General features: G+C 46.3%; 1 protein-coding gene across 2 annotated transcripts in view; it reads right to left on the reverse strand.

Annotated features, from left to right (window-relative positions):
* MIGA1 (mitoguardin 1) overlaps positions 1 to 25,281 on the reverse strand; it is a 1,504,768-nt gene that overhangs the window by 414,634 nt on the left and 1,064,853 nt on the right. Inside the window, exons 10-11 of one of the 2 annotated variants that reach the window (XM_069641662.1) lie at positions 14,812 to 14,884; positions 9,582 to 9,668 (exon numbers count right to left, since the gene is read on the reverse strand). In XM_069641662.1, coding sequence (XP_069497763.1) covers positions 9,582 to 9,668; positions 14,812 to 14,884 — 160 coding nt within the window. The remainder of the gene's footprint in view (positions 1 to 9,581; positions 9,669 to 14,811; positions 14,885 to 25,281) is intronic. The other variant, XM_069641663.1, reaches the window with a different exon arrangement.

Consider the following 25,281-nt stretch of genomic DNA (forward strand, 5'->3'; position numbering starts at 1 on the left):
AAGCGCTATCTTGTCTGATAGAAATGTGGATAGTTATGCAGACAATGTAATTATTGGAGGGCATTTGAACTGCCCATGCCTTAATGTGAAGAATAGGATTATGGTCACACCCTAGGTTACAATCAAATGGCAACAGCTTGGGCCAATGATGGCTCAGCCTGGGTACTGTTTCTGATGGAATGGAATCAAATGAAATGAAATGGTAGTTTTGGGGATGACCTACTATCCGCAGTGACATGGAGGAGAGGTGAATTTAAATCAACTATCTATTACATGTACCTCTAGAAAAGATTCCATTTCACTAGCGGCTAAGAACTGAGCGACCATGCATGCCTTTTACTCTCATTAAATAGGATATATGATTAATATGAAACAGTTCCTCATTTAGCAAATTTGGAGTTAGATTTAAGGAGGAATAGGGTGGCATTAAGTGTCCGTGAGCGTAAAGTATTAACAGAAATAGTCAATTTCAATGCTGACTGAAAGACAATCTTTACAGGATTGGAATGTAGATAATTATGTAAAGTCTGTAAATACAATCTTTGATGCCATTGTGCTGCAAGGCAATTGGCGCCATGTCAAATGTGTCTATTATACTCACGTCTTTGATGAAGAAGTACTGAAAATAAAGTGCACTCTAAAGGCAGATTTAAGGAGGAGTGAGAGTTTGGCTCGGCGGTCCAGAGATAGTTGCCTTCATGCAAAGAAGAAACTATGCCAGTAATCGAAAATGGCTTATATTACATAAACATGAGATGACATTAAGGGACAGCCAAGCTAGGCTCAAATCCTTAGTAAGTAAAATGAGTAGCTCCTTCTGGAGACTAATAAGGAATGTAGACAACTCAAGTACTATAGCCATGGTAAACCCAAAACAAGAGGAAGTGTGGGTTCACACACAGAGAAGAATTCAACGATGGTATGCTTCTCAACAGCTATGTAAATTGGAATGAGTTAACGGGATGAGCTAGACATTTCACAAGATGGGACATAGAATTCTTGATGATAAAAATAAAAGAATTTGAGGCGGCTGGCTCTGATGGCATGTCAATTCCCTTTATGAAAGAATCCCCATTGTGGGAGGGCATCCTATATAATCTATTCTAATTAGGAGGAACATATCATAATCCTGGAATAAATCACATATGATTCAAGTGTACAAGAAAGGTGACACGTTTAACCCATTGCGCAATCGTCCAATTTCATTACTAGATGTGTCAAGTAAAATGAACAAGTTACTTTCTTACCTGGTAACGTTCTTTCGATGGGATGTTCCGACGACGTATTCCACATCTATGACAGATAATTACCACAGCTGTGCTGCTTTGGAAACTTTTTTCAGGGTAGGCATCCTGCGTCGATGATGTCGATAGGCCCCCTCGAGGACCTCCTCCGACGGTCGACGTCACCAGATTTTATAAGTAGGACGCACACGCCTGTAGCCTCAGTTATAGTTTTTTCCCCCAGAACGTGTGGCACCAATCTTCTGCCAGAATGACTACAGAAAGCCTTGCAGAAACAGAAGCTGCAATTGCATAAGAAATTCTGTAGAGGGGCAGGTTGGGAGGGTACGATGTGGAATAAGTCGTCGGAACATCCCATCGAAAGAACGTTACCAAGTAAGAAAGTAATTTGTTCTTCGAAAGGATTGGTTCCTCCAACGTATTCCACATCTATGACAGACTCCCAAAGCAGTACCAACGTATGGAGGTGGGAAAAAAATTTCGAAATTTAGAATGCCCAATCAAATGGCAGAATAGAGGACCGCCTTACCAAAGGCTAAATCTTGCCCATGGATAGAATCCAGGGAGTAGTGTCTTACAAAAGTATGGACAGAGGCCCATGTGGCTGCTTTACAAATGTTACGAATGAGAGCACCCCTCCGCAGAACAGTCGAGGCAGCTACGCCCCTAGTAGAATGGGCCCGTAAGCCTACCGGAGGGTCCTTACCCGCCAAATGGTAACATTCAGAAATTGTCAAGATAATCCATCTAGACAAAGTCTGCTTAGTAACAGCTTGTCCCAAACGCCTTCCAGCATATCCTACAAAGAGCTGACTGTCCACTCTGACCCGGGACATGCCTGAGATGTAGAAACTCAAAGCTCTCCTAGGATCCAACCTATGGAGCCTCTCGTCTTCCTTACCAGGATGTGGAGGAGGATAGAATGCCGGAAGAATTACCTTCTGGCTCAGATGGAATTCCGACACAACCTTCGGAAGAAAGGAAGGCTGTACCCTAAGGACAACCCTGTCCTTATGGAACACAGTGAAAGGTGGTTTGGCGGAAAGTGCCTGCAACTCACTCACTCTGCGTGCGGAAGTAACCGCAACTAAAAATACAGTTTTAAAAGACAACAGTCTCAGTGGACAAGAATGTAAGGGCTCAAATGGAGCTCCAATTAGGAACTTTAAAACCAAATTTAAATCCCAACCCGGCACCTGGAAAGGCGACGGTGGAAACACATGAGTTAGCCCTTTCAAGAACTGAGAAATCAAAGGAATTTTGAAATAAGAACATTCCTCAGACTAGCGCTTCAATATGGACAGCGCCGCCAGGTAACCATTAATGGTACCCACTTGCAGGCCCCTGTGGGCTAAAGAAAGCAGAAAAGACAAAACCAAAGGAATTGAACATTGGAAAGGATCCACATTCTGAACCCTGCACCAGTCGCAGAACTTCTTCCAACGGCAACGATACAGGGATTTCGTTGCCGTCCTTCTGGCCGAAAGCAACACCTACATCACGTCTTCAGGGAGGACCCAATCCTTATATCTCAGCCTTTCAGATGCCAAGCATGAAGGCTGAGAGACCTGACCTCTGGATAGAGAACTCAACCCCCATCCCGTGAGACCAGATCGTCTCGGTAGGGAAGACTATGTGGAGGGCAGATGGACATGTCTAGAAGGTCCGGGTACCACGCTCTCCTGGCCCATGCCGGAGCAATGATGATCACCCAGGAACCGAACCTCCGCAACCTCTGCAACACCTGCGGAATGACGGGGACTGGAGGAAACGCGTACAGCAGTGGGAAGGACCACTCCACTACGAACGCGTCCCCTAAGGCTCCTCTTGGAGGAAATTCCTGCAAGCAGATTCTTTCGCACTTCCGGTTGACACTGGTGGCGAAGAGATCCACCTGTGGGGTTACCCAAAGGGCAAAGATCTCCAAAAGAACGTCCCGAGGCAGCTCCCACTCATGAGAGACCGTTCTCTGCCTGCTCAGAGCGTCCGCCGCTGCGTTTTCGTCTCCAGCTAGATGAGCTGCCGAGATCGACATTTCCTGCTGGATGGCCTAGAGCCAGAGCTGCATCGCCTCCCTGCACACTGGGAGTGACCCTGCCCCCCCCCTTTTTGTTGAGGTAGTGCATGGCCACTGTATTGTCCGTCATGATCAGGACATTCTTCCCCCGCACAGACGGCAGAAAAGCCTTCCGGGCTAGCCTGACAGCCCGCAGCTCTAACAGATTGATGTGGAGTCTAGACTCCGACGGATACCAACGACCGCTGACTGTCAGCTCGCAGGCATGCGCTCCCCATCCCGTGAGGGATGCGTCCGTCACGATCGTCACCTCTGGCCATGGTTGCCAAAACGGAGCCCCTTTGAACAGATTTCCTTTGACGGCCCACCACAGAAGGTCCCAGGCGACCGAGGGCAGAATCGGAACTGTGTCCGACATCCTGCGGAGAACTGCGACCACTGCATCTTGAGAGCCCACTGCAAAGATCTCATCTGCAGTCTGGCCTCTGGCACCAGGAGAATGCAGGATGGCATGAGGCCGAGCAACCTCAAGAACTCGAACGCCGGGAGACTCTGGGCACGTTGAAATTTGTCCACCATCTGCAGAATGGGGTGAGCCCTCACCTGGGGAGGCGAACACTGCCCCAGGGACGTGTCGAGCACTGCTCCGATGTACTGGAGCCGCTGGGTAGGTGTCAAATGAGACTTCAAGTTGAGGGAGAAGCCCAGCTTGTGAAGGGAGTGGCAGGTAACTGACAGATGATCCAGGGCTTGCTTGGGAGAACGAACTCTGATCAACCAATCGTCCAGGTAGAGGTAGACGTGAAACCCCCCTTTCCTGAGATACGCTGCCACCACCACCTTCAGCTTGGTGAAGACCCTCGGGGTGGAGGTCATTCCGAACGGCAGGACCCAAAACTGAAAATGCGAGTCGCCAACCGCGAACCTCAGGAACTTCTTGTGCTTGGGATGAATCGGCACATTAAAGTACGCATCCTTGAGGTCGAGAGACACCAACCAATACTGAAGCTGAAGGGCCTGGAGGATTTGAGAGAAAGTAACCATCTTGAACTTGTCCTTCCTGAGGAGCTTGTTCAAGCCACGCAAGTCCATGATGGGTCTCAGACCCCCGTCCTTTTTCGGGATCAAAAAATATGGGGAATACCATCCCTCGTTCCTCTCCGCTACAGGCACCAGTTCTATGGCGCCTTTCTCCAGCAGGGATTTGATTTCCTGCGCAAGGAGCGGATCCGGACTCTTCAAAGAGAGCTTCCCTGGTGGATTGTCGTGAGGCCTCTGCCGGAAAGGAAGACCGTAGCCGTGGGCTATGATCTCCAGAACCCACACATCTGAAGTAATGGCACACCATTCAACAAGATGCTGCGCCAGCCTTCCCCCAACCGGCGAACCATGGGACATGGCCTCATGACTGAGATGAAGCGGCTGCGGCAGTGCCTGAGGGCAAAGAGGCAACTGCCCGAGCGGCTTTGGCACCTCGAGTACCTTGTTTTCCACCTCTGGTACTCCAACGTTGGCCCCTTTGACTGGCAGCCCCACTAGATCTACTAAAGGAAGAGTAATATCGAAAGGAACCGCCCCTCGATTGCTGTCCCCTAGGACGAAAAGGCAGAGGTTGACGTACTGCAGCGCTCAACGACTTCGCTGCAGCTTTGGAGGTCTGCAACCTCTCAAGGCTCTCGTCAGCCTTGCTGCCAAAAAGATGTTCACCATCAAAGGGCATGTTGAGAAGTCGGGACTGTACATCAGGAGCAAACCCCCGACTTCCGCAACCACGCAAACCTGCGCATCACGGTGCTCGTTACCATGGACCAGCTGACACAGTCTGCCATGTTCAGACCAGACTGAACGGATTCACACATGGCATCCTTGCCATCCTGAACAAGGGCAAGAAAACCATCCCATTCCTTCCCTTCGGGAATATGCTCAGATGCTAACGACACACAATTCCACAGTGTGTGCGTGAATCTTGCAAGGGCACAAACGGAGTTGGCTGCTTGTAACGCCATACCCCCAGAAGAAAATACCTTCTTCGCCCAACCGTCAAAGCATTTGTCATCCCTATCAGGGGGGATTGTAGGCTACTCCGCCTGCTTCGCTGGGGCCGTAGCCGCCTGCACCACCAAACTCTCAGGAGTGGGGTGAGTAGTCAAGTAGCAGCGGTTGCCACTGGCTGGACGGTATTTTTTCAGCAACGACTTACTCACTGCCGGAAGACACTCCGGAGCAGTCCAAGCCGCCGCCACCCTTCTCTGTAAGGCCATATGAAATGGCAGCACCGGGTCAGTGGGTGGACCTTGGTCAAAGATATCTGTCAGGTCATCCTGCAGAAAATCCCAGATACTCTGTCACCCTCGACATGAGGCACCTGTACGATGATTCAGCATGCGTACCAGGCTCAGGCCTGCCGAACTCAACCTCCGGGGAGGTATCAAGACCACTTGCTTCATGTAAAGATTGACCAAGGTCTTCCAATTGGCTATGACCAGACACCAGGAACCTCATGAGACACCTCATCCTCAACCTCTGAAATGTACTCCAAGGGTTGATACAAGTCCACCCTAGGAGGAGGAACAGAGTATGGGTCGAGAACAGGCTGCACAGACTTGCTGAGCACCTTCCTAGGAGCTTCTACAGCTCTCCAGGGTACCTCCGGCAAAAATTCCTCAAAAGGCGCAGAGGGCGCCGATAGGAGTGGCGTCGACGTCGACCAAGGCGCCGACAACTTCAACAGCGACTTCGAGTCCGGAGCCCCGAGTGCATCCTTCGACAGCCTCGGCGCTGACAGCGTCGATGACTTCCTCGGAGCAGGAACCTCGGGAAAGTCCCTTGACGGGCATGGCGCCGATGCCTTCTTCGAAGGCCTCACTGGCTCCAACGGTCTCGACGGCGTCGAGGACCAGGACCTGGAGTGGGCACGATGGCGATCTTCCTTGTCCGACCGGGACCTCGAAGGATCCCGGTGATCGCGCCAACCGCCCGAACCCAAAGGCGTGCGAACGGTGGCTCTAAAGCGTTCGGTACCAGCTTCTCTCGAAGGCACAGTCGGAACGGTGCCCTGTGATTCGAAAATCGCCATCATCTCCTTACGGAAGGCTTCCCATTCCGCAGGAGATGAATGCTTGGTGGGACAAGCAACCCGCCATTTGGCAGAGTCCTCCGACGAGGACGGGGAAGGCGACCGATGACGACGCTTCCTTGCATGCCTCGAAGAGGCCTAGGAATGGCGGGACCCACTCCGGAAACGAGCCCCCCTGGACTCACGCCGACGCGGAGAGTCGCCCCTCGAATCATCGGTCGAAAGTCCAGCGGACTTCGAATTACGGGGTTTGGAAACCCTATCCGCCAATAGCTTCTTCTTCTGTTCCCGCAAGGCCTTCGACGTCAACGACTGGCAGTCGTTGCAGTCATCCGTGGCATGGCTCTCACTGAGGCACCAAAGGCAGACGTCATGCGGGTCTGTCAGAGACATCTTAGAACCACAGTCCCGACCCTTCTTGAAGCCCGACTTCGGGGTAGCAGAAGACGAAGACATAATACTTGTATCAAACACAACAATATTCGAAGAACCGATTCATAAGAGAGAACGAGGCACGCCGAGATTTCGAAGCGAACACGTTCGCGGAAAAAACTGAACTGAGGCTGCGTGCGTTGTGCGTCAATATCTGGTGACGTTGACCGTCGGAGGAAGTCGTCGAGGGAGCATATCGACGTCATCGACGCAGGACGCCTACGCCAAAAAAAGTTTCCGAAGCAGCACAGCTGTGGTAATTACCTGTCATAGATGTGGAATACGTTGGATGAACCAATCCCTTCGAACATGGCCTTACTACTTCTGGAACATCTGAAAGAATGGGTGTCCTATGGGGGTGAATTAAAAATTGGCAATCTAGCTGTAGTTTGTGGACGCAATTAAATGGTTTAGTGCTGGCTTTCTTACATGCAAGGGCTGTACAAAATAGAAATATTCCTATATACCTTGCTTGCAAAGATCCAAGTGTTGGCTTTGACATGGTCAGTAGACCAAGGCTGTGGCTAAAGCTGCATAAATGGGGTATCCCTCATGGAGATATAAAACGGATCATACTTTTACACATAGAGACAAGGATCATGGTGTGATTGAACAGGTCACAAGAGAAATATAAACAACTACCAGACTTAAATAAGGGTGTGCACTGGCGCCGACCCTGTTCAATCTGCATTTCCTCCCATCAAAATTTGGAACATCAAGATTCTAATGGCTCACATATGCAGATCTCTTCCTAGATTATACTCAAAGTGGTCTACAAAGGACACTTGATTGTTTTCAGCATTATGCAGGGATTGACAATTTGAAAATGAATGCCAAGAAATCCAAGATCATGGATTTTTTGAATGGGAACATTGAATACAATTTAAATGGCATATGGGAGACAATAGTAGAAATTGTACCATCTTTGACATATCGAGGTTTCTATGTGTGTGAGAAAAAGAATGTAAGCAAATCCTAAGGGGCACAAATGAAGGTTAATACATAAATCCTATTGTCACTTTTCCTATCTGCCATTGGTACATTTTAACAGAATAAAGGTAATTCTAATCCTAGTCTATGGCATGGTACTGGTTCTTCCTAAACGGTGGGGTGAGTGACAGATTGCAAGGATATATTTGGAAAGGAACCATGGGCCTGCCAAACTCAGTGCCAGTACCTCTTCTACGTGAAACGTTGGGTTTAAACTTCTCCTATGTTTGGTGGAGGGCACTCCAACTAATAAGCAAGATTTTGTCACCAAGGGATAACTTGTTATTGGAAGACTTAAATGAGGCATACAAGGAAAACCTAGTATCTGAGTTATCATCATTTATGAATACGGGTTTGGACTACCTAAATGTAAACGTGAACAAACTACTTCAAACACTCCAAATGGCACAAAATAAAATCTATTGTGATTGGGACCACACAAAACTGGATATAGGCAAATAACTTTCATTAAAAGTGCTAGCTCTTATTCACAGGAAAAGGGCGAATGCGAGGCCAATTATTTATACATTTCTGGCTGCAAGACTTTGTGCAATCTAACTCTGCTTCTTTTTAAATATAATTTCCAACCCTGTACAATGTGGGACCTAGAATTGGACGATCTGACGATAAGGGGTTCTGCAATGATAGAGTATGTGAATCAGCAAAACACCTACTAGTTGAATGTGTATGCATTATTGATGTAACACATACACATTTTATCAATGGCCCGCCTGCCAATTACCCTTTGGGAAGTGAGTTTGTCTGGAACAGACTTAACATCGGATCAAGTATCCTTATGGTTATTATGGTATTTATTGAGCGGCGATCTAGCTTCCTTGAATTTAATGTTAGGCACGGCTATGTTATTTTGCTGTATTTTTTAAGTAAAAAATGCAAAAATATTAGGGACAATTAATGAATTTTGAATCTGCTGAAAGCAATTTGTAATAATTGCTATACATTTTGAATATGTAGGTTCAGTTGTTTTATGGTTAATACGAGGACAACTATTTTATTAAGAGTCATTTGTATTTAAATAGGAAACCTGTAGTAGAGGTGGAGCATGCTGTTTTTGAACAAGTTAATCTGGGAGTCTTGAAACTTGAAGATGAAGGGTCTGAAAGTGGCAACCTTTGTAGAGAAGTTGTCAACGGCCATTAATAGGTGCAGCTCAATCAACAGGCTTGTGAAATGTACACGTTTTTGAAGTCCAAAGGCCAGAAGAATTTAATTAAAAGGCATGTCCTGCTCTTGACATGTAGAGTTTCAAGTTGTACCTGGCACATATCACTGTGAGAGCCACAGAAGAACTGTTTTTTACAAACAATAAATTCTGTATATAAACAAAACACTGATCAAGACAAGGACTTGGTCTATAATTCTTAAGATGCGAGCACACTCCATTCCTCTCAAAGCGGACTGCATACACAGTCGAAGAAGGCAATGGGAACAGAGGGGGTCAACAGCATGCAGCATGGGGAACTCATGTTTGCTCCTGGGGCCCTACTGGAATTTGAAGGCTGTGCACACAGTTTCTTTTTCTTTCACTGCTTAACTTTCTCAAAAATGTGGCCTTGGTGGAAGCAGACAACTGAGTAACTGGTATATTTCATACACACTTGCCATTTGCCCGTTTGATGTTAAATTTAGCTGCACGTGTCTTTCCCAGTTGGTTTCAATTTAGCAGTAGATGTGAAATGTCTGCACTTCAGCGTGCCAAGTACAGTAGGATTTGGAAATGTTATGCCAGTGCTTACTTTGAAATTAGACAGTGGGATCTTTGGAAATTCAAGGGCAGAATTAACACCACATGCTGCTTTACCTTTCTAGCCTTCACAATCAACGTAGAAAGCACCTTTCTTGCAGTCTCGACAAGGAACATCCTGTTGTGGGGTTCAGACAGAATTAGCTGCATAAAAACAGGAGAGCATGGCGTTCTGTTAACCTGGCTCGTGCAGCAGTAAAATAGTATTACGAAAAAATCCTGACAGTAGCTCGAGCATGGAACTGGTTATGGCAACATCAGTTTATAGGACTGAATACTGCTAATGTAAGCAAGTGCTAAGTGACAAAATAAATCAGCTAGTTTACATCGTTTACAAAATTGTGCATATAATTAAAATTGACTATCTAGGTGCTTACATAAATTATACATCGCTGCGTTGTTTATTTCTACAAACATTAAAAGGTACAAACTGGATTGTACTTTTGAGACAAATCGTCGCAAATGGCAAAAGAACGTATAGCATGTTCACAGAATGTCCAATAAAGATGACAAATGGAGACTTAGCCAATGTAATACAATTGCTGAAACATAGTTTTACATCAGCCATAAACATATCTACAAGGAAGCGCAGCAGCACATCATGCAGTCTCTCTTTATAACACCAACTTAATTTCCTTTGGAATATACCACCTTTTGAGAGAAGGTTTGCACTACAGTGCTGCTGGACGCAGCATAAATGCTAATTACCATAACATAACACAACACGCTGCTGCTGGCCTAGTTTAGTATACGTTTCGAATTAAGGGACGCACAGGACTAGAGTGTTCTTAAAGTGGGGAATATAGCATAACTCTCTCTCTCCAACCAACACCAACAGTCTACCATCTAAGCAGACCTACCACCCGGTGCTGGGAATGGAAAAAATGTACTATGGGAATCCACCCACTCTTGCCCCCCACTTCATGGAAGGATTGTGTGGCAGGGAGGAGGGCGTAGCCCCAGCTCCTGTCGAACTGTGCTGTATCTCTTCAAGGGACCCAGTCCAGGCGATATAAACGAAAGCAAATAGCATGTTGGGAATATAAGAATGACCAGGAAACTGTTTTGAAATTTGTTTTATGGTAATTCAGCAGGAAACCCTTCTGAGCAAGTAATGCAAATTAGCTATCTGCTCTTTTCATTTGTCAAAGTACACACCCTAAGAGATACATGTCTGAATCTCAAGAAACATATACTCATACTCAGTTTGTCACTGGGATACAAGGCTGTGAGTGTTTCTGCACAAAGCTAATAAAATGAATCGTTTAGTCTCGCTGAGAGTCAACTGAAGCGCTGCCTCTAGGTGACGATGGGAGCCTGGCTTCAGAGCAGAACTTAGAGACTGCTGATTTAGCTAGCAACAGTAATTTGGTCCCCTCATTGGCAACACAAACTTTGCCAGAGCAGCAGCTCTGTCTTATTTATTGCCCATTGCCTACTCTACCACCCGGCCCATGAGCATGGAAATGGCTACTGTCCCAAATGCCTAAAAATGACATCAATACTAAGAGAAAAATTAAGGGCCCGATTCATGGAATGTTTTCCTAGGGGATTGCGCCATTATAAAACACTTCCATTAATCAGGCCCTTAGACAGCTTGCCAGTCCCAAGTGAGGATCAAAGTCTACGGTCAACCGCCAATCAGTGTGTGAATTAATCAATCACAATGGCAACCAATAATGGAACAATCCCACTTTTTCATATGGGGGGGGACTTCAATTGTATCCACGATCTAGATCTGGACAGATCGGCCCCTCCCCAAATTGTGCTGCAGCAGCCTCCATCGCGCTGCACTCAGCCCTGGAGAGGATAGGCCTGGTAGACGTCTGGCGAGAATTACATCCGGGGAGGCGGGGCTACTCCTATTACTCATCCCCACACAATCTATACACCAGGATAGATAACATTCTTACGGGCAGGGAGTGTCTTGTCCACATATACTCGGCACAATATCTGGGGCGATCCATATCTGACCACTCGCCACTAATAGTACAATGGAGTGTAACGAGCCCCAGACCCCCTCATCCCGCTGTGGAGGATGCCAACCGAGGCCCTGAAAGACCCGGCGTTTAAAAGCAACCTCCAAGAAACTTTGGAGAACTATGTTGAGGAAAATGAGGGCAGTGTGGAGAGGGTGGGCACTGTGTGGGAGGCCCTCAAAGTGGTAATTCGGGGGGGAAGTCATTGCAAAAGCCGGCGGTATCAGGAAACTACTGCAAAATGAATTAGAAGAGTGCGAAAATTAAATAAAAAAGGCAGAGTCCATCTCCCCTAGCCCACACCAAGACGAGGAGACACTACGCCAGCTACGAGGTAAATGCAGTGAGACATGGGTCAGACTGGCCAGGTTCAACTACAAGGTCAGAACTGCCAGGGCACACAGAGAGGCCGACAGACCGGGCCATCTCCTAGCCTGGCTCTGTAAAAAGGAACACCCCAAACACCTCACCACTTCATTAAAAGCGGCAGATGGCACCCCACTTCAAGCACTGCAGGGGATCAACGACGCATTCAAATCTTTCTACACCCAACTCTATTCACACGACACCCTCATCTAGCAGGAGAAAATTTGCGACACATTAGAGGAAATCGGCCTTCCAAAATTGACACCTGCACAGAGGGACGCCCTAGATGCAGAAATCACAGCTGAAGGCATTACAGAGGCCATAAACTCCTTAGCCACTGCCAAAACCCCAAGTACCGACAGGCTGCTCCCAGAGTTTTACAAAACTTACAAATCATCACTCACACCACTACTACTACTTCAGGTATTCCAGGAAGCAAAAAAACTAAAGACTCTCCCAGAGAGCATGAGGGAAACACTCATTATCCCGATGCTCAAACCCAGAAAACCAGCCGATGAGTGCGACTCCTACCACCCCCTTGCAATGCTTAATTATGATGTCAAGATTTTGACCACGATTCTGGATTCAAGGCTCTCGAGACAGATCAGTGGGCTGGTACACAACGATCAAAATGGCTTCATACCCGGCCACAACACTACAGCGAACCTTCGCAAGCTCCAGCACATCATAGCCCAAACTGACCAACATGAAGGCCTTTATGCTGTATTATCATTGGACGCCATAAAAGCGTTCGACTCCATCTACTGGGAATGGTTACTAGCCACGGTCAGGGAATTTAGGTTTGGGGCCGGCTTTATTAAGTGGGTGAAAATTCTATACACCAATCCCAAAGCGAGAGTGAAGGCAGGCAGACTAGTTTCTTCGATTTGGGACATTCGCAGGGGTACTAGACAAGGCTGCCCACTGTCCCCTATGCTGTATATATTGGGTCTGGAAACAATTGAAATCTACTTTAGGAAGCAATTATTCGATGCTGCCATTCGGTTGGGCGGGGAGTATCACATAATGTCACTTTATGCAGACGATGTACCCCTCTACATCAGAGACCCCCACTTAAATGTGTCCTGTATGTTCGAAGTCCTAGACAACTTCTCTGCTGTCTCAGGCATACAGTTTAGCAGACAAACATCTTGCCTTTTCCTGCTAGCAGGCCTTAAGGGTATGAATATAGAGGATCTTCCGGAGGTTGGAGTCCAGTGGCAATCAACTTCATTCAGGTACCTAGGCGTCACCGTGATGCATTCCACAGAGCTGATGCACAAACACCGGAGCCGCACTGAAAACCCTGCGCAAGTCAATTGGCTTCTGGTCCAAGCTCCCCCCGTCAGTAATGGGCAGGGCGTCAATTATCAAAATGATAGTCCTCCCTAGATTTCTTCACCACTTCCAAAACGTCTACCAATACATTACGCACACTTAAAACTATTTTCAAAGGTTTTTTATGGGGGCCTGGCAGACACAGGTTGGCGTTGTCCACACTAACATTGCCTTATAGGGCAGGCGGCGTACAACTCCCAGATTTGTAACGGTACTACTTGGCCGCACAACTATGTTTTGTGGTCCGATGGATGTTCGACGACACCACAGCAGAAACCAGATTGCTTCAGCATCTAATTAGTCCCCTCCGCTTGAAATAACTCATCTGGGCCCCACAAATATGCCTAAATAATCCACCCATGTTAGTGGTCCTAGGCCGGCAAACATGGCTTAGAACCAGGGCACTACTACACCTAAAACACTCCTACTCCCCTGAGGTCCCAATGTTTTCAGACCTATTCAAATGCAGCACTGACCTAGCGCAGATCAGATCATGGGAAAGGATTGGGGTCTACACATAGGGGGGACATGTACGACGACGGCAATTTCATCAGAGACTTCACATCGCTTCAGGAGGCAGATGGTGTCCCATCCGGACAATTCTTATGGTACCAGCGAATCAAGCACACTGCGCGTACGAAGTGGGCCGGATGGCCTGTGGTGCGCCACCTCTGGGCTAGAGTTGAGCAAACATGTAGGTCTGCCGGCATGACCAGATATAACTGGTCCCCTAAAGAATGCCTGTTGGGAACGTACCCTCGTCTAGCCAAGATAAAACACGCAACTAAACTCATGCACCTGGCTTGCGTGTTAGCAAAAAGAACCATTGCAATGGCCTGAAGCGTGCGAATGGCAACACAACACTCAACATGGTACCGGGAAATGAAAAGATGGGTAGAAGCAGAAACTCAGGCCTGGGAGGATGGAGTCCTCAGATCCCCAGACAACGCAAGCATGGCACTAGATGCATGGAAAACCCTAACACAGGATCTGTTTCACCCCTCGGACGATAAACCGCCTTCAAAGCAGCCCACCTGAGCGGTGCGGTACATAGACTGCCCACGCCTCCCTCCTTTTACCCTCTCCCCACTCCCTGACATCTCACCAGGGCCCTCCAGATGCCCACCGTACCCTCCCAACCTGAACGAGTGCCACATACCGGAGAACACCACGGTTCAATTGTATTGTTTGGTTACATGTTGTGTTCAAACGTTATTATTGGTATTCAATTCTGACATGATGTTATGTTTGTACAATAAGAAATGCCAATAAGCAAATTTAAAAATTTAAAATAAAGGAACAATCCCACAACATAAGGAAACAAAAATTTGGGCACACTATACATATTTGAAAGGGGAGCAGTTCACAAGATCTACAAGATTCTGAACAAGTGATCTGTAAAACAAATCGGCACACTCAACAAATTACTCTGCGCTAGAGTTTTCACAGATGCAGACATACACTATTTACGTGACAGTGGTGTAGGGAAAAAGCAATTTGCTAATAACCATAGGCATGTGTGCAAAGCCATGCAAATAGCCAAAGCAACACTTACACATTAAGCCATACACTGTACGCAGACAATGAGACAACACAATATTTACCTGAAAAGCCTGTCGAATACAATGAAGCTTAGCAAGAAAATCACTGTCTCCTAGACACTCTAACATCTCAGTCCTATGTAAAATGGGGAAAAAAAGTGTATGTAAATCAAATTAAAACTCTAAAGAGTACTACAGTCTTAGTCCTTGCTCCTTCACAACTGGTTGGGACAGCGAGCATCCAGACAGATCGGAAAAGCTGGTTTTCAAAAGATAGCTGTCAATTAAAGAAAAACATTGCAGGACCCCACCCTCCACCGTCTCGTCACCAACCGACACACCGAATTCCATTATGTGTTTTTCTCTCACGTAAGGCGGCAGTAGCAAAGTATATGCTTTACAGGGGATGGTTGGGTTGGTGATATGAAGGAGGGAAAGCAAGGACTAAGAGAAACTGAATCATCATGAAGGTAATTCTTCATTTCTCTGTGTTCAAGATCTCCCTTCTTCCCAACTGGTTGGGGTCAGACTAAAAAGCCCTTGAAATGAAAAGGATGGAAGAGACAGCATATACCAGAGAGCGTCAAGCAAACAAGTTGTGAAGCACCTCTTAGCCAAAAGAAGCACCTCTTCTCGGAGATGAATCTAATGAAGTGCTTGCAAAAAGCGAGAGAAGTAGCCATAGTGACTGCCCTACAGATTTTAAAAATAGGGACAGCTCTTCTAAAAGTTCACTGATGTTGCCTTGCTCTAGTAGAATAATCCTGAAGTCTCTGCAGAGCCTCAAACCCCTGCAAGCCATAAGCTTTTGCTATGCAAAAGACCACCTACCTACCAATAGTGGCCTTAGCGCCTTGTTGCCAGGTGAAAGACCTCCATAGGCTATGACCAATTGGTCCGATCTTCTAAACAGTTTTGTACTATGTAAAGTCCTTGATACTTTAAAATTGTGCAACGCCTCTTCTCCCAGAGATGAACGAGATTAGGGTTAAAAACTGCCAGGAAGAACTCTCGATTTGGATGTAGATCAGAAAGTATATTCGCTACAAAGGATTATCCTTATGCAAAATTAGGGAAAGTTCCTTTGACGAAAGAGCTTGGCGCCCTTCAACTCTGTCTGTTGATGGAATTGCCACTATGAATGTGGTTTTCCATGTCAAGAAATCAGTGTCACATAAAGCCATAGTTTCTAAAGGTTTGTGACTGAACACTGTATGAGTATGCACATGAACGTTTTTTAATGTCCTTTATTGATTGGTCAGGTCAGTCATGTGGCTGACTACCTAAGAATAAAACTATGTCATTGGAAATAAAATATAAAGCAATGTCATTTACTCGGCAGGTTTTTTGCACTCTCTTGAGCTGGAAGCCTAGTAAAGCCGACAGCTTTGTAATTCAGAAATTGTGAGCATCTGTGCTTTTTCCATCGTAAGGGAGGAGTAAACCAGTCTCCTCTTGACTTATAGTGTACAACTTCTTCCACATTTGAGCATGGTCCCCCAATAAAAATAAACTAGGGAAAGTACCGAATTCACACACTGAGAGGTAGCACATACATTTGTCGATTTTAACACCTGTAGAGGCTCTCATTGAAATGAGACATGATATTGTCGACCGAAGTGGGTTTATGTTCTGATCAAAAGCCCGATATCAAAGAAACAACCACTTGCTTTTATATTGCATTCATGTGGACCCTTTTCTGGCTGCTGCCATGATCTTTAAAATAAGATCCGAAATATGTAGAATGCCGAAGGCTACTTCTTTAGGAACCAAGCTTCCAAGTTCAGCAATTGTGGGGAAGGATGAACCACCTGCCCCTTCAGCTGAGTTAGGCAGTCTCCTGTTAGAGGCAGATCCAACAAAGGAAGGACTGCCAATCTATGAGATCCAAAAACCACATCGTGCATGGACAAACGTTACACCAAGCGCATGAATTCCATGCTAATCTGAACCTCATCAGAGCCCTGTGAATCATTGTAAGCGGAGGGAAAGCATTAAGAATTTTGTTTGATCATTCTATCAGGAGAGCATCTCCCAGAGAATGATGTCCCTGACCTTTCAGCAATGTGTATTGTAGATAAAGTGCATTGAATTGTGATGTGAACAAATCCACTCCTGGAAACCCCCATTTGAGGAACATCATTTTCACCACTGAGGACATCAGTTGCCATTCGTGGGATGACTATTGCTTAGAATGTCTGCCAACAAATTCCTCTTCCCTTCCAGATGGAACGCAATTAGAATAATGTGGTTTTGAAGGGCCCAATACCAAATGTGTGTTCTGTCAGAAGAAAAGGCAGGAGAGAGAGCCCCTTCCGTATTGTTTATATAAAATTTGGCAGTAGTATTGTTCGTAATAAGCTCCAGGATGTTTATGTGATACTTTACATCCTGACCAAAGACCTTGCCCTCATTACGGGTCCGGCGGAAATCGTGCCGGTAAAACCAGCAGGTAGCCGCCGGACTCGTAATGATTTACCACCACCTGACTTGCCGCAAACACCGGGGCATTACAACCCCGGCATTCCGGGAAGTCAGGCGCCGGTAAATTGTTAATCCCCATTCCCACTTGAGTCCAATAGGACTCAATGGGAATGGGGACCACGGAAGCACCAGCACCGGTATTAACGGTGCCGGTGCTTCCGTGATGGTCTGCGGGTGTGTGCCGTTCCACCCGTCAGGTCTGACCCTGGCGGGCAGAACAGCACCCGCCTGCAGACTGGTAGTTTGCCGGTCCGGAAATAACGGTGCCGGTGAGCTTACCGGCACCGTTATTTCCGTACAGGCAAACTTACAATGAGGGCCCATGAGTGGTTAGATGAACACAGAGAGCTGTAAACATAATCTGAAGAGTCTGTTGTCATTGAAATCTGAGACTGAGGATGCGGGAACAGGAAACCTATCAGAAGGTTCTCTGATTTGCTCCTCCAAATAATGACGCTGCAGGGTCCGTATTATCAGCCTCGCGAACGGGACCACGTAGATGCAGGACGTACTCAAGCCCAGAAGTCTTTGAAACCACTGCACTGACATCTCCTGACCACTCGAAAAGAGGGGAATCACCTGTGAATTTAACAAAACACTGTCCTGGGCAGGAAAGGCCTTGTTCCAACTGGTATCCACAATACACTGCTCCAATAAACTGGATATTCTGAGGTTTTACTTGGGAGTTTTCTCTGAAAACCCCTCTTCAAACAGTATTGCAGGTTATGTGAGCCTTCATTACCTTGCTTGCAGACCTGGCTTTTATTAGCGAGTCTTCTATGAAGGGGTATATGTGAAAGTTCTTCAGCCGCAAGTGAGAAATCACTATTGACAACACCTTTGTGAAAAGTCTGGGAAAAAAGTTGAAGACAACGTGAAGCCAAGTTCTTGCCCACAGCGACCCTTATTGACTGGTAGTTCTCTTTCACGATTTGGCTGTAGAAACAGGAGTCTTGAGGTTTTAATCATTGGGCAGAAGAACTGTGAGGATCTGACAAACTGTTGACATACGAAACATTTCTCCACAAAAAAACTTGTTTAAGTTGTAGAGGTTCAGTATTGGCCTTAAGCAACTACACTTCTTTGATATTATAAAAGAGCTTCAGTAGACCCCCTGACCTTTTTCCGATTCTGGAACCAATTAGATTGCTCCCAGGCAGAGAAGTTTTACTATTTCTCTGAGAAACTCTAGAGATTACTTTTGGAGCTTTGGCGGTGAAGATGGTGGAAATAGCAGGGAGAGCCAAAGAATAATCTAGACGAACAAGGTTTACAATCCAAGCGTCCTCAGTAATATGTTCCCAATGATGGAGATACCTGGAAATGTTCCCAGGTCCCGGGATGTACGCTCCTTGATGTGGATCAGAAGCAATGACAAACACATCCCTGGATAGAAGTCAAACAGAGTCGTTAGCTTCCTGTGCGGATGTAGCTGAAGGTGTGGATGCCAAGCCATTTTCTGAAGATGGTGAGATTGTTTTGTAGAGATCGAGCTCAACTACTTTTCTGCTTTATATGTCTGGAACACCTCATCTGTGAATTGGTCGAAAAAGGTTTTACCATCAAATGTTAAATCCAGAACTATTTTTTGTATGTCATGATTTAGGAGTTATCCAATAGCTAAGCATGCTGCCGTATGCAGACAGCACCATTAATGGCTCTTGCCATGGTGTCAGTCATGTCCTTTATCAACTGAGGCTGCTAAAGGGCTGCTTCCCTGCTTTCTCTAATCCAGAAAGTGAACTCCTCGGCCACATCTTGGAACTCAGTGAACCTTTCCTAAGGATCCCAAATGAATGAGAATTTTGAAACCTGCAAATACTGTAGTGGCATTGATTTTCCTCAGCTGCAGAGAGACATTCAAATAAGACTTCTTTCACTGAATTGTCTAACATTCTTGTCCAAGACAGATGCTGGAGAAGGAGATGGACCAGTGCTCTTAGTACCCAAGGCAGCAGAGCATGGGACTACTGTAGAACGAGCAGGCAAAATACCCATTAGCATAATTGGATCCTCTTAAGGTATTTTATATTTGGTATCAAGCGATTGCAAGATTGTAGAATCAGAACGGGGCTTGGGCCGATGACCAAGGCCCTGCTCAAAGACAGAGGCTTCCATGGGCAACAAATATTTCAATGCATGCGTAGGATGTTTTTAAACAAAAAAAGATAAAATAAAATAAAAAATATCAAAGCTTTTGGTTTGTTTGCTACAAAGATGTGCATGGCTTTGGACAGTGTTTCAAAAAATATTTTTGAAGGAGATAGTGACTGATGTTCCTCCTCTGACCGCATAGGAGATGTGGAGGAAAACATCCCAACGGGTTGAGGATTTTAAAAGTTAAGCAACACAGGTTCAGGAACTGCGCATTAGTCAAGACTATCAGAGTGGAAACCTGGACCCTTTTGGTTCGGAGTAGCCCAAGATGCAAAATCCAGTTTTGGATCTAACCAGAGTACTAAAAAGGTGCAACTACAAACAGTCACTCTACACAACTACAGACTTCTGTTTTTTCTTTGACAGTTTCTTTTTCTTTGAGTGTCTTTTCAGAGACACCAGTACCGAATGGTTCCATGTCATAATGTCGCTGTGAATAAGTCACCAGGTAAGTGACTTTTTTCTTACCCCTAAAATTCTTTCCCCCAAATATTGTAGGAGGGGTATGATTATATATTATTACCTCCAATCCTAGAATATTTGAGGAAAGTGCGATTGTCTGCAGGATAAATCTTTAGGGAAATGTTGCTACCTGGCTGCCATTTTCACAGCAACATTATCACTACCGAACTTGGTGCGATCAGGTGAGACACTAGTCTTTTTTGTGATGGTAGACCTTGTTCTCTTTCCTTAGTAATGAGAACACCTGAGAAGCAGCAGTAGTAGTACAAGACTTGGGTTCCCGATGATGTAACTGAACCATTAATTGTGGCACCTAATGAACCAAACCTGCTGATGCAAAAGTACCCAGAATTGTGCTTGCCCGTTTGGTGGGGGTCCGAGGTAGCAGAGCTTTTTGTCAGTACTACAATGGTGACCTTGTCAGGCTTAAACAGGCTTAAACAGATTTTCCAATATGGAGTCACCAGAATACTCTCAGACTACCTTCCCTCCAAGGGGTACGTGCGCTTTCCCACTCAGAAGTACTCAGTGTAATTTTACCTGTGGCTTCCCAAGACATACCTGTGAAAATCCCAAAATTGAGGGTGAAATCCTCACCACTGTACTAAAGGGGGGGTGCCGAAAGACATACCACCACCTACAGACCCTTACCAAAATCTGCAATTTCTGGTCCTGACAAAGTTCCTGGTGATCTTTGTTACTGGTCCCAGCTCTGCCATGGAAAGAAAGTGGTTTTGCAGAGACTTCGTGTGAATTCCTCTGTAGAACACACATGTACTCACTGGCGGATGATGGATTACCAAACACTGCATGCAGGCATGAGGATTGGCCACAGAGAACTGACCTTCATCGGATACATTTCATGAAGCCCATATTATACGGCATACGTGTCAGAGGAAGGCACCTCACTGTAAGGAAGGAAAATGTACCAATCACAATTTAAAAAAGGAGTGAACAGCTACTAGTAATGCCCCAAAAAGGGAGGGTGTCACGAAGCAAAGCAAATCCCCTGCCCACCTTGTGGGCAGAAAAAAGTGGAACTGAGTGAGGCAGTTCGTGACACAAGGGTGGAAGACGGCATGCTGCGAGTGGATGGTTGCATGCATGTAAAGGCTTACATAATATTGCAACGTGTTATTAAAGTGACAGCTATATTTTTGAGACCGCTTTTGGAACCCATCTTCAGATGCAGGCTGTCCCAACCAGTAGGAAAAAGAGCGAGAGCAGAACAACAAAGAACTAAGGTATTACAGGTATCCCCCATCCAATGTGTAAACAATTATATACATTACCTCCACGTCCCTCTTTTTTTCCCCAGTACTTATTTATGAGGGACCAGCCTCCATCACAGGAACGCTTATTCCACTTTTTCTCTGAAAGCCCATCCCTTCTTCCTAGTAGTATATACCGCCTCTTACCCATGAGGCACCAGTGAAAGTTGTTCCGGCTTTCTGCCAGGAGCCCGGATGTACCTCTTGGCTGTAAGCTCCTATGGTCTCCCTGCGTGGCAACATTCTGGTTTCCCTGATGGAGGATTCTGTCTGCTAAGAATTGGATGACTCCCAGGTGAAAACTGCTCCTGGGGCTCCTGCACAGCCAGGAGACACAGTTGAGATGTAAAATTGAGCGTGCCCTCCTGCAGGCATATAGTCGCCACTTTGAACTGCTGCAGGACCGAGCGGGTAATGTGAAAGATCAGCACAGCCTGCGATGGCAGAGCTCAGTAACAGACGGCCTCTCCTGCAGGGTGAGGGAAAGCGCTGCCACAAGGCTGCTGCATGGCAAAATGAATTTGGGCCTCAAACGGCAGAAATTCAGCACAGTCTACGACGAGCGTGCTGCTGCATGCATGCATGTAGCAGGGCACGTGGGGGCCGCTAGTATGCACAGCTAGCAGTGTAAGCAGGCCGGTGGGGTAAGAGCAAGCCGGTGCACACTCAGTGGGTAAGAATGCAGGGGAAATTAGCATGAACAAAAATATTTCTTTCACAGCAAGCATCCTGGCAGGGCTATCCATTTGATTTGCCATTTACCTTGAGCTAGGAGCATGCACAAGAGGGGGCAGTCAAGAGTTTGGTTAACGGTTCAGAGCGATATGGGTACAGAATAGAGTTTTCAGCTCACCAAGAAACTGCAGGACATGTTACAAATCAGCTGGCACGAAGGAAGAAGAGGAGATAGACTAGGTTTGCTGGGATTCAGGTGCTATGAAAGAAAAACTTGTTTGCTCGGGTCCCCAAGCAAGAAAGAATTCTCAGTTTCTATTATATAATATTCTTGGTTCAGTAACAGAATGGAAAATGTTGCTTTGTTCTGATACTCAAGAATCTGAATCCCATTGTTTCACTGAAGAAATTCAAGATGGACACATTGCAGAAAATTCCATTGGAGTCAATAGATCTGCAGCAATTGCATTTCCATGTGCCAACACACAGGGCTCAACCGAAGTTTCTAAGGTTTGCAGGTTATCATCTGTATTTCAAGGTACTCCCCATTTGGCCTGAAATTAGCTCTTTGGTAAAGAGATGCAGAGATATGTCCAATCAATAGTGGCTTGGCTGTACAGGGAGGGGATTTCATGCCATCCCATACCTTGAGGGCTTGATGATTTCAACATCAAGGAAACCGCTCTTGGAACAGAGAAAATATATGTAAGAAGCTCAAATTCGATGGGGATCCTAATAAGCCAAAAGAAGTCACGGTTAATGCCCTCACAAGACTTGAATTTCATCATGCAGGTTTTGGAAAGCCAAGGTTCAGGTACTCCCGCTGGAAGACCTAACACAAAGACTGCAAATACACTTAGAAGTCCTATTAGATGGGGAGCATTCCCATAGCTTTGAATTCAAGATTTACATATCACAGGGATTGATGGGGTTGCCGCTGACAAGCTGTCAGACACCATACTTTCTACAGGTGGTGGGGGGGTGCAGGCCATTGGTAGAAGAAAGACAGCTGGAGGCATGCAGGCCCTTCAATTTGAGCGAGTTAAAAGCTTTAATTGGGCAGAGCGAAGCGTGGGCCTGAGTCCGGATTGCGGGCCGTTAAACCCCATGTCTGCCCCCCAGCCGGGGCATGGAAGCTATTCGCACCCCGGGATGTGGATAGTTTTGGTTTTTTTCATCCGATGGGATATCTTCTCTGCGCGAGCCCATCTCCCGTTGGAGAATCTTTTTTTTTTTTTTTAAAGATGGCCACCACCATTGAAATTGAAATGGGACTAGTTTCCTTTTCGGATGAAGTCGGCCATGGAAAACATTTTCCAAAATGGCTGCCACCACCCAAAAAGGGACCTCGTTACCTTTTCAATTTCAATGGGGGAGGCCAGACAGGAGAAGATCGGGGAACTGAGCGCAAGGCTCCAGTCTCGCAGGTCAGTTGGGGTGGAGGGAGGATTAGGGGGAAAAAATTAAATTGGGACATTTGGGGGATGTGGGAGGCAACAGGGAGAGGCTCCCTGTTGCCTCCTCACACTAGAATAAAAAAAGGAAAAACGAAAGCGCCTTGTTGGCTGGGACAGTGTGCTGGGAATGGCTGGGACAGTGTGCTGGGAATGTGTATTTTCGCCTGCTGTTCCAGCCACCTGATTGGGGGAGAGCCCTTCCCCAGGTGCGAATAATCCAACTGCTCTCAGTGCTAGCCATACCAACGGAGTGGACAATGTGGAGACGGATGCAGTAAATAGGGTCTTTACTTCCTCAGTATGGGAGCCTGGGACACAAGTGTTTAGGAAATCTGCAGAAGACTCAGGACTCCGATTCTGGATCTTTTTGCCTCCTCGCATAATGAGAAGGTTCCCTTATTTTGCTGCAGGTTGCAGATTGTGATGGGTTAGGGATGGAAGCAATGATAATGCAATGGCCTTTCCTCCTCTCTCGCTTTTTCTGAGATTGCTCATCAGAAATAGGGAGGCAGAAGTGAAACTGGTATGGCCAAGGAGAGAGCGGATCCCTGACATTTCTTATTCCTACATTTCCCAAATCAATCTAGAATCTGTCGAAGAACGGGAGCAGCAAAATATTCCAGTGAAGGGTTTTGAAATTAATAGGGTGTGTGGCAAGACAGGGTTTATACCCCTCCATTTTTTAAGGCATTCCAAGGTGTAATGACGTCAACTACACAAAAGGATCCACTGGAAGCAGTTTGATAAATGGTGCGGGGAGAAGTTTCCCATCCATTAGAATGTCAAAGCCTTTCAGTACTTCATTTTATTCTGTGGTGGCCGGGTGTGGATTTGACGGGCTGACAATCTCTTCCCCGAGACCACTCTGGGTGGCTTTACAAGGCTTTGGAGAACCTTGTACCTAAACTGCTGAAATGTTTCTCTCAATCACGCCCTGTCACAGCAGAAAGTTGGCCAGCCTGGGTTCTACCCCTGGTACTGAAAACACTTCAGGTCCCTCCTTTTGACCCGCTAGACTGCATTAATCTTAAATTTCGAACTATGAAGATGCTTTTTTGTAGCAATAAATTCAGCCAGAAGGTTGGAAGAGAAGTGGCAAACCATCATATACTAAAGAGTCGCTTGTACTGTGCTCTGAACCAGGCTTTTTTACCAAAGGTTCTATTGAAATCATCAGTCTTAAGAGTTGGTACTTCCAGCTTTTCTTCAGGACCCTACTTTCATGGAAGAGGAGCGGTAGCACAGGTAAGGGATGAAAAGAGCTGTTTGAAAGTATGTAGAAAGAATACAGGCTTTCATAACAATGGACAACCTGTTCAAAACCGGTTCCATGTAATAAAGTCCCCGCAAAAATGTTGCCATGCTATCAATTTGCCGAAAAATGGCAGTTTTTGCAGAAACATTATTCCATGGAACATGAGGGGGCCACCCCCACAACTCCTGCCCCTATATTGATGGGTTTGGTGACCTATAATGGAGGCATATACAGCGGCAGCTCAACCACCTATGGCAGTGAGCCAAGGCATATCAACAAAGGACTGGGCAGAAGAGCAAAATACTTAGCTCATGCCTCATGGTAATGTTCTTTTTGATGGATATTCCTTCCACGGATTCCTCATCTCTGATATCCATATCACAGCGCAGCTGTTCTTCAGAAACATTTCTGCCACCAAGGAGGGGGGGGGGGCGCTGCACGGTTCCTTGTCACGTTCGCCTGACGCCTCCATGCGTCCGCACCAGAAGGGACATTGGGATCAGTGTAAGTGGCTGTGTCGCACCCCATGACCTCAGTTCCACCCTTCCCCCCTCCCCTGAAAACTGATGCTGGGGGACCATAGAACTAATGGTGTACTAGCTTACCACAAGAGGGGCAGGTAGCGAGGGCAATGAGGTATCAGTGGCGATGAGGTATCAGTGGCAGGACCATCCATCAGAAAGACCAGCGCATCCATCAGGTAATGTAATTTGTTGTTCTAATGGATTATTTCCTGCTACGTATTCCTCATCTATGGTAGACTCCCAAAGCA

Source organism: Ambystoma mexicanum, chromosome 1q, assembly GCF_040938575.1.
Source record: "Ambystoma mexicanum isolate Mex_15411 chromosome 1q, UKY_AmexF1_1, whole genome shotgun sequence".
Lineage (NCBI taxonomy): Eukaryota > Metazoa > Chordata > Amphibia > Caudata > Ambystomatidae > Ambystoma > Ambystoma mexicanum.